This window comes from Solanum tuberosum, unplaced genomic scaffold (assembly GCF_000226075.1).
Source record: "Solanum tuberosum cultivar DM 1-3 516 R44 unplaced genomic scaffold, SolTub_3.0 scf00116, whole genome shotgun sequence".
NCBI classification, from domain to species: domain Eukaryota; kingdom Viridiplantae; phylum Streptophyta; class Magnoliopsida; order Solanales; family Solanaceae; genus Solanum; species Solanum tuberosum.
The window spans coordinates 1,480,457-1,489,486 of record NW_006239040.1 but is presented as its reverse complement, the minus strand read 5'-3'; the positions used below and the strand labels follow the sequence as shown (position 1 = coordinate 1,489,486).

The window sequence follows — 9,030 nt, the reverse complement described above, 5'->3', positions numbered from 1 at the left end:
GGGCTTTCGTTCACAAACGTTGAGTCCTACATTTTCCACGCCATCCCAGCTTTTACCAGATATTCTTTGTTCCGACAATGTATTGACATAATTGATGATGATCATGACAAAATGCTTCGGCAACTGCAAGACAAACAAGAACCCATTGTGGAAGTCAATGAGCTCCTAGAATCACACGACACTTGGAGCAGAACAACTCGTCCTGAATGCCTAGCATTCCTTGACGAGCAACACGTTAACTCAGTAATGTTCGTTTCGTTTGGGACAAACACTAAGTTCTCACAAGAACAAGTCAATGAGCTCATGCTCGGACATAAATCTACAGGCGGGTTCTTGAGTCACTGTGGATGGAATTCTTGTTTAGAGAGCACTAGTATGGGAGTTCACATAGCAGCTTGGCCTAACAATGCAGACCTGCAGCCATATAATGCTGTTTTTGTAACCACAAAAATTGGAATCTGTGTGGAGTTGGGTTCTGAGAAGGATTGGTGACAGCATCTGCTGTTGAAAAAGCTGTCAAGACATTGATGGGTTCGACAGAAGGGGAAGAAATAAGGAAGAGAGCAGTGGATTTGAGCAATAAGATCAAGAACTTTGTTGGCAATGGAGGAGTTGCACGCGAAGAAACGGAATCTTTCATCTCGTACATTACCAGATAACTTCCTATGTTGTTCCAGACTCTCTAAATATGTCGTTGCACCTGTGTCGGATCCTGCAATATTGCATTACTTTTGAAGGATCCGACACACACAAATGACATTTTTGGAGAGTTTGAACAACATGATGAGGTTAAATATGACACAAGATGGCCTTTAATAATAAAACACTAGCCCCCTTGATATTTATGGATTGTTGTTCATATTACTAGTTTCACCAAAGAGATTTGGTTTTGTAATCCTTTTCAATTTTGACCCTTTTCCCTTAATAATTAAACACTAGCCACCTTTGTTTCTTATGTTTGAATGCATATTGACAAGGCATAATACAAAAATATGCCTTTTAACTAGGAATCATTTCACATGTATGTCCATCAACTTTAGATGTGCACAAATAGACACACACATTTACGTGGCATCCTACATGGCAATTCGCATCCTACGTGGTGTCCTACGTGTTTTATGCCACGTAGGACTTATGTATCTACTTGTTCAACTTTATACAAGTTTGAATGTCTACTTCTGCACACCCAAAGTTGGATGGCATAAATGTGAAATGAGACCAAGTTAAAGGGCACATTTATGTATTATGTCTATTGACGACTAACATGACAGAAATTTGGTATGCATAAAATTTAAAGGAAACATGGCACTTGAAAAAAAGTTATTCATGACATACTTAGATACAAAATGTTGATGTTCATTGAGTGAAATTTATTTGGTAATACAAGTAATGAAAGATTCCCTTTCCTTCTGTGCAAGTCCTCCATGGCTAACAGAGTTCTTGATCTTATTGCTCAACTCGATTGCCCTCTGTCGAATTTCTTCTCCTTCCGGTGTACCCATCAAAGTCCTGACAGCTTTCTCAATAGTTGTTGCTGTTACCAATTCTTCCCTACGAGCCCAACTCCTAACCGGGATTCCAATCTTCAGCACGTTGGTTACAAAAACAGCGTTATATGGTTGGTCCACTTGAATTGGCCAAGTTGCTATCGGAACTCCCATGCTAACGCTCTCCATACAAGAATTCCATCCACAGTGACTCAAGAACCCTCCCGTAGATTTATGTCCCAAGATTTCCAATTGAGGCACCCAATTCCTCACCACCATTCCTCTTCCTTCCATTCTTTCTTCAAACCCTTCTGGCAATTCAAAGTTCCAATCTTTCCCTCCACATTTCTCCGTCTCCATCTTTTTATCCGCTTCTCTTATCACCCAAATGAACTTATGGTTGCTCCTTTCCAAACCAAGCGCAAGCTCATTCACTTGCTCTCGCGACAATGTAGTAGTCGTTCCAAACGAAACAAACATTACTGAATCAAAATCTTGCTCGTCGAGAAACTCAAGACACTCGTGGCGATCCCTATTGCCCGATGACTCGGGTAATTCTTGCAACATATGAAATGGACCAAGAGCAAACAATGGCTTCTTCCTAACATTGACAAGTAAATCCAAGTACTCCCCTTCTAATTCCCTACAAGAATTCATAAACTCTCCACAATTAAGATTACATTCCCTTTCCTTTTGCACAAACTCAAAAATATCGGGTCCAAAACAATCCCCCACTTCAGGCATTTCATCGAACACTTGGCGTGCAACTCCGTCTTCAACTTCACCAACAACCTGTTGAAATGTAGAATACATACAAAAAGCTGAAATCGCATGAAAAGAGTAACACTCAACATTTGATATCGCATATACTCCCTTAATCACATCCGTCATCAAAGAATCAAAAACAACCACCAATTTCTTCGCCTGCTTCGAGATTTCAACACAAATTTCGCAAATGGGTTCCCCCAATTTATCCAAAAACTCCAAAAATGCAAACTCATCAGCAAAATCCTCTCTGGGTTCTGACATTTGGGTCAGAGGGGGTGCTAAAAGGTCATTAAAATGGATTTTTGAGGTATTTTGAACGCGATTTTTTAGATCTTGATTTCGATCAGTGAGTGAGATGAAGTGAAGAGGGATATTGTGAGAAGAGATGAAGTTAGCAATATGGAAGAGTTGATTGAGATGACCATGTTCTGGCCATGGAATTACAGCTACAATTACTTCATTGAGCTCAACAATGTTGGTTGATGAATTGGTAGCCATTGCAACAAAAATTGTTTGAATTTGAAAGGGAAATGTGATAAAAAGATATAATGTTTTGAATCACACCTGCCATTATAGAGGTTATAGATTAATATTTTCCCCGTTCTTAAAATTTTAATAGCTGAGTTGATTGATTAGTTGATAGATGAACATTTATCTTGTAGACTCTAGTTTTGATTCGACAAATCTTAATAGGTGAGTTGATTGATAAGTTGATAGATGAACATTTATACAAATCTTAATAGTTGAGTTGATTGATTAATTGATAGATGAACTGATACAATGCTTTAGATAATTAGAAATGTTAAAAAGTAGTTAGTACTGTTCATTAGTCACTAAAACAGTTATTACTGTTCACTGTATTAGAGTTTGTTAGAAGCAGTTATTTTGTTAGCTGTAGCATTAGATTCCAATTCAGTTCTATTAATAGAGATGTAATACAATTGTAAATCATTGAATGATATATGATAATTCTTCTCTTCTCTCTTTTACTCTGTTCTTCTTAGCTTCTATCTCGGAATTGCCCTGATATAGCTATTTTCTTCTTCGAGGTTCAGCCTCCTAGTTGATATTATCCTTTCGATTACTGTTAATTGGATCATGAACATTTATCTTGTAGACTCTAGTTTCGATTCGATTCTTGAACTTGTAATTCTTTTTCATTTTTCCTTCCCAAGATTTAATTTGAGGTCTCGGTTTGAGTCTCACACCTTGTTTAGTATTGTATTGTTAGTTTAAATACAATGTTTATTTTGATTATTATTTAAATACTATTGTATTGTATGTTTAAATCTTAGGTAACGACGAAAAGACTTATTTTATGTAACGATCTATTTTGTGTGATTATGTCGTTACCTTAATATTTCTTCTTATTTTATCTTTATTTATTATTTAATAATTATATTTCATTTTTTACGCTACCTTTCATAATAAATGCACTCCGTACCTTACTTTTCTTGTAGCTTTATCATTCAAATCATGGTTTTGTGACATCATGTAACGATGGAGGAAGATACAATTTATCCAAACCTTATATTCATTAAAACAAGAGATAAATATCAAAAACACACCTAAACTATTCCTCTTTTTTTAGTTTCATACCTAAACTATTGAGAGTGTGAGTTTCATACCTAAACTATCACTTATTACGTGTATTTTTTATACAATACGATACATTATGAAACAAAGCGCAACAACCATCCAATCAAAGTGAAATCTCTCAATGTTGATGTTTATCTCCATTATGAGATTTTTCTTAGCGTGATTCAAATTTAATAGGCTTATCCCATATCAAATAAGGAAAATAATTGTTAAGTGTGAAAGATTGGAATATATGCTCTTGTTTCTTTCTCTGCTTAGGCTTTGGTAATTATATTGAAATTTTTTAACGCAAATTTAAATGTGTATATTAAACATTGGATAAGAAAAAATTTACTAAGTGTGAAAAGTAGAAAATATGCTTTGGCTTTTTCTCCTTAGACATTAATAAATATTTTAAGACTCGATTAATTTGTATTCGAACATAAAAGTTGTAATTTTGAGGTGAAGTATATCGTCTATTCAATATAATTTTATTTTTGAATTTTTGAATTTAAACGGATGAAAGAATACTTGACACTATTTGATAATATTTGATGGTGAATATATGGTACTTATATGGTGACAAAGATAATATTTATTAAAAGACATAATACACAAATGTGTCTTCTAACTTGATTTTAATTGATATTTATATTCTTTTCATTGAATGTGAATAAATAGACATTTAAATTTGTATAAAGTTAAACAAGTAGACATATGTGCGCTATATAGCTTAATATAAATCAATTTGAGTGTATCTCATATGAATCGTCACGTAAAATGCATGTGTCTACTTATTTATATTTAAATTGATACAAGTTTAAGTATACTTGTATAAAAGTCAAAGATATAGATATTAGCTGAAGTCAAAATTTTAAATTAAAACACGCTTAAATATTATGCCTTTATTAAAAAAAAAAATACATGATAAATCATTTGTTGTCATGTATGAATTATTAGGGAATTTTAGAAAAGATAAATAATTCAATTTCTTAAATATTAGAAGTCATTTATCATTGTGCATGTGGGGTTATTGAAAAAGAGAGTAAAACTCATTTTCTATATTTCTTGCCGACAAATTCATTTTCTGCAGGTGCTTTATTTTTTTTATTTTTTTATTTTTATCTGGTATTCGAATTTTTATTGAAGTCCCAATTAAAATCTGAATCACATATTACAGAAATAATGTAATAAGCAAAACACTGGACACAAACAATAGCAACATAAATCACAAGAAAGAAAACTATGCAAAAATTGCAAATATCGTTGGTACTAAAGAGCAATAATTTATTTTAGAAACGAAGTTAATATTTAAATCTTATAATTTTTGAATTTTAGAACATGACTTCAATGAATTCTAAATTTAATTTTTATAATAATCAAACATATATATAAATACACTATCGATTTGGGGTATGATCAATTCAACGGAACCAATTCACATGTTTTATACTCTTTCTTCAATAATAATTATCCGCTATTAATTTAACACACGTTAAATAATGTTATTTTATCATAGAGCAAGTATCATTGTACTTAGATTCCCAATTCAAATATTTCTGTACTTAAATTCCGTGGATTTTATCATTGTCTATTAATGTATTGTCTCTATTGGAAAATGTGTTGTCCAATTTTACAGTAAACTTAAATATAGTTAAATATAATACTCCATTAATTAATTTATATTCAATAATATTTTTTCTTGAAAAATTTGAACACCTGAATCATGAGAAGATGTTATGATCGTTGAAATTTCAATAAAGGGTAAATATAAATTTTAAAAAGCTCCTAATCGTTAGTATTTCTTAAAAAAAAAAACATATAAAAAAATTACAATTGATAATTTAAGACAAAATTAATAATTGCTATAATAGAGATGAAGTTGTCATTGTTATATGGATGCTTGTTTTTGTTTTAACTTTAGATGCAACACAAATCTCGATTAATCGAGCTTTGATTATGGGCTATATGATCATAAATAAAACTATATTGATATTTAAACGGTCAACATATATAACTTAAACTCTATCATTCAGATTAGAAAAATTAAATGAAAGCCCTGAAATAACAGTAAAGTTATATTCGAGTGATTTATAAGTTACGAATTCGAGTCGTGGAAGCAATAAATAATGTGTGTATATTAGAATAGATTATCTAACTTCACAACTGCTAGGTTGTTTCTCTTCCCTGCATTCTACGTAAACGCGAGATACTTTGTACATTGAACTGTTCCGCTCAAATAAGGAAAATTAACATGCTACATATGGTGCCGGCTACCTTAAGTATGTACTTGTATTGGCTGCTATTTTTGCCGGCTCATGCATATAAGTATATTCTCATAATAATAAACTTTAACAAAATATACAAAAATAAGAAAGTGATATATAGTTGAACACTTCAAACTTTAACTCAAAAGCATCTTAATTTTTGCTCTATATAAATGGTCTAATACTTAGTTCTTTTGATCAATTATAAGTACCTAATTTAGTTGCTTTAATTAGTTCAAAAATATTACACAAAAATAATAATAATGAAGATAGTTGCATTATTATTGGTGTTTTTATGTTACTTTTTCCAAAATTTTGTATCAGCTCAACTCAAAATTGGTTTCTACAATTCAAGTTGTCCAAATGCTGAATTTATTGTGAAAAGTATAGTGCAAAAGAGGTTCAAAAATAATCCTTCAATTACAGGAGCTTTGCTTCGTTTGCATTTTCATGACTGTGGTGTCAGAGTAAGTATCTATTAAAGTTATATATACTGATAGTTTCATTTATATATATATATATATGAAGTTTCACTTGTATACACCAACAAAATAAAGATTTTTCTACGTTATCATATATCTTAAAAAAATATGTTAACATATCAAGTTTATTTTAATATTTAGAATACGACAAGTTACCTGCTATAAAAAGTAGATGTGACACTATAAAATTGATTTTTTTCAGTGGATATTATTAAAACTACGTCACTAGTGTAATAATTTTCACACCATTGACCATCCAATCAATTTATTTATTCTAGCAGATAACATGTATTCACTACACCAAGAATGATTTTTAGCGGCAATTAAATAATGACAATAACTTTAGTGCTGCCAAATATATTTTTTTAGTGATAATTAACACTATTTTGCAAATGTCTCTAAAGCTGACACTGGATCCAATAACAATTAACTAATGTCAATAAATACTTTAACACTCTTAGTTAGTATGCATATTTATTGCTGCTAAAAATTATTTTTGTTGTCGTGATTATTTGCAAACTATTATAGCTTCAATTATTTTAATTAATTATATATGGCAATATATTGATTTTTTTTTTGTGTAACTATTATGTCAGGGTTGTGATGCATCAATATTGATAGATTCAGATTCATCAAAAAACCAAATATCAGAAAAAGATTCTGCCCCTAATTTAACAGTACGAGGTTATGAACTAATTGATGAAATTAAGGAAAAATTAGAATCTATTTGTCCTTCAATTGTTTCATGTTCAGACATTGTGACACTAGCTACTAGAGATGCAGTTGCCTTAGCCGGTGGGCCCAAATACACCATCCCGACGGGCCGGCGCGATGGGCTCGTGTCGAACTCATCAGTGGATTTGCCCGGCCCGACCCAGCCCGTGTCAGAAATTTTGAAATTCTTCAGAACTATAGGTTTGAACAAATTTGATATGGTAACGTTGCTAGGAGCTCATACAGTTGGAGTCGCACATTGCTCGTTTTTTCAGTCTAGGGTTTCAGACTTTCGAGGTACGGGGAGACCTGATCCCACGATGGATCCTGAATTGGTTAAGAAACTATTCAGACTATGTAACACGTCTAAGCCGGCGACTACATTGAACGACGTTCCGAGAACATTCTTGGATCAAAATACATCTTTTATAGTCGATAATCAATATTATAATCAAATCTTGAAAAAGAAAGGGATTTTGAAGATTGATCAAGAACTTGCTTTGGATAAATTGAGTGCACCAATTGTTGCAAGATTTGCAAAAAATGGAAATGCATTTAGAAAGAGTTTTGCTAAATCTATGGTCAAAATGGGAAATATTAATGTACTAGTAGGTGATGATGGAGAAATTAGAAAAAATTGTAGGGTTTTTAATAATCCTAATTAATTAAAAAAGGTATAATTAGAAATTATACCTTTTTGTGAGTAATTAGAAAAACTTATTAATTTACTCAAGAGTCAAGACTATGATTTATTATGTATTGTCCAATATTTATTAAATGCATGTTTGCATTAGTTTTTTGCTTTTTTGTATTAAGAGATTTGGAAGAAAGGAAATGAAATTCAAAATTGGGTTGATAACACTTTTGGTCCCTCAATCATCATTAAATTTTGACATTAGTTATTGTGATATCTGGTTAAGTATGATTATTTTTTAATTAATTGAAATATGCATTTCTAATTTATTTGCAAATGAATTATGTGTATTAATCATTGTACTACTTAATCACTCACTCGTGTTCTATATTAAGCTTACATTGTTAGTCTATCTCTAATGGTAATACAGTTCTAAAAATAGTTCAAATATAACACACTTTCAACATAAATGGACCAAAATTGTCGTTTTATATATAACTCGTCGAATATAAGACGTCATGTAAGTTGAATAATAAAGACGAAAGATCCTCAGTTTAAAATTTATTTTGACGATTTTATTATCGTTTTAGATTTGTTGAATATACAACACAATACTTTAAATAACTGTATGGATACGATTGACTAATAGTAAGAGTTTTTGTAAATGTATAGTGATATAAAAAAGATATAAGCAATATGCTCTTTTCACATATTTTTTAATAATTCACAAAATTAATAAGTATGATAATTTGGTTATGATAGGGTATATGTATATTAATAAGTTAGATGTTTGATTAATTATGTTTCAATTCCAAATAAGTTAACATGAATACATATAATTTTATTTTCATTTTTTTGTGAGGTTAAATATGATTTATAAATGACTTCAAGACCTTATGGGTATAAGGACAGGGAACCTAAATAGGCCACAAAAACATAAAAGTGACCAAAATAAGCCACTACTTTAGGAAGTAACTAAAATAGGCTTAGTGGAAGAAAAAATTTCACTTTATCTAATATTCTAAACGTTTTTCGTTAGTCCCATAACATGTATATTTTAATATATAACGGAACTATTTCCTACACTTTATAAAATGGAA

The 9,030-nt window shown here is 31.1% G+C and overlaps 2 protein-coding genes across 2 annotated transcripts; one reads left to right on the top strand and one right to left on the bottom strand.

Moving 5' to 3' along the window:
• Nucleotides 1-1,370: 1,370 nt before the first annotated feature.
• Nucleotides 1,371-2,753, bottom strand: LOC102598510 (zeatin O-glucosyltransferase-like). Its single transcript, XM_006350049.2, has one exon. The coding sequence runs from the start codon at nucleotides 2,751-2,753 to the stop codon at nucleotides 1,371-1,373; it is 1,383 nt and encodes a 460-aa protein (XP_006350111.1).
• A 3,610-nt stretch (nucleotides 2,754-6,363) lies between these two features.
• On the top strand, nucleotides 6,364-7,961 carry LOC102588249 (peroxidase 57-like). Its single transcript, XM_006350096.1, has 2 exons — nucleotides 6,364-6,567; nucleotides 7,179-7,961. The coding sequence occupies exons 1-2, from the start codon at nucleotides 6,364-6,366 to the stop codon at nucleotides 7,959-7,961; spliced, it is 987 nt and encodes a 328-aa protein (XP_006350158.1).
• The last annotated feature ends 1,069 nt before the right edge of the window (nucleotides 7,962-9,030 follow it).

Bases quoted from the DNA above. Each gene is read 5' to 3' on its own strand.
- LOC102598510 (XM_006350049.2), bottom strand. From the start codon at position 2,753: ATGGCTACCAATTCATCAACCAACATTGTTGAGCTCAATGAAGTAATT.
- LOC102588249 (XM_006350096.1), top strand. From the start codon at position 6,364: ATGAAGATAGTTGCATTATTATTGGTGTTTTTATGTTACTTTTTCCAA. The intron at 6,568-7,178 runs GTAAGTATCTAT...CTATTATGTCAG, and splicing joins TTCATGACTGTGGTGTCAGA to GGTTGTGATGCATCAATATT.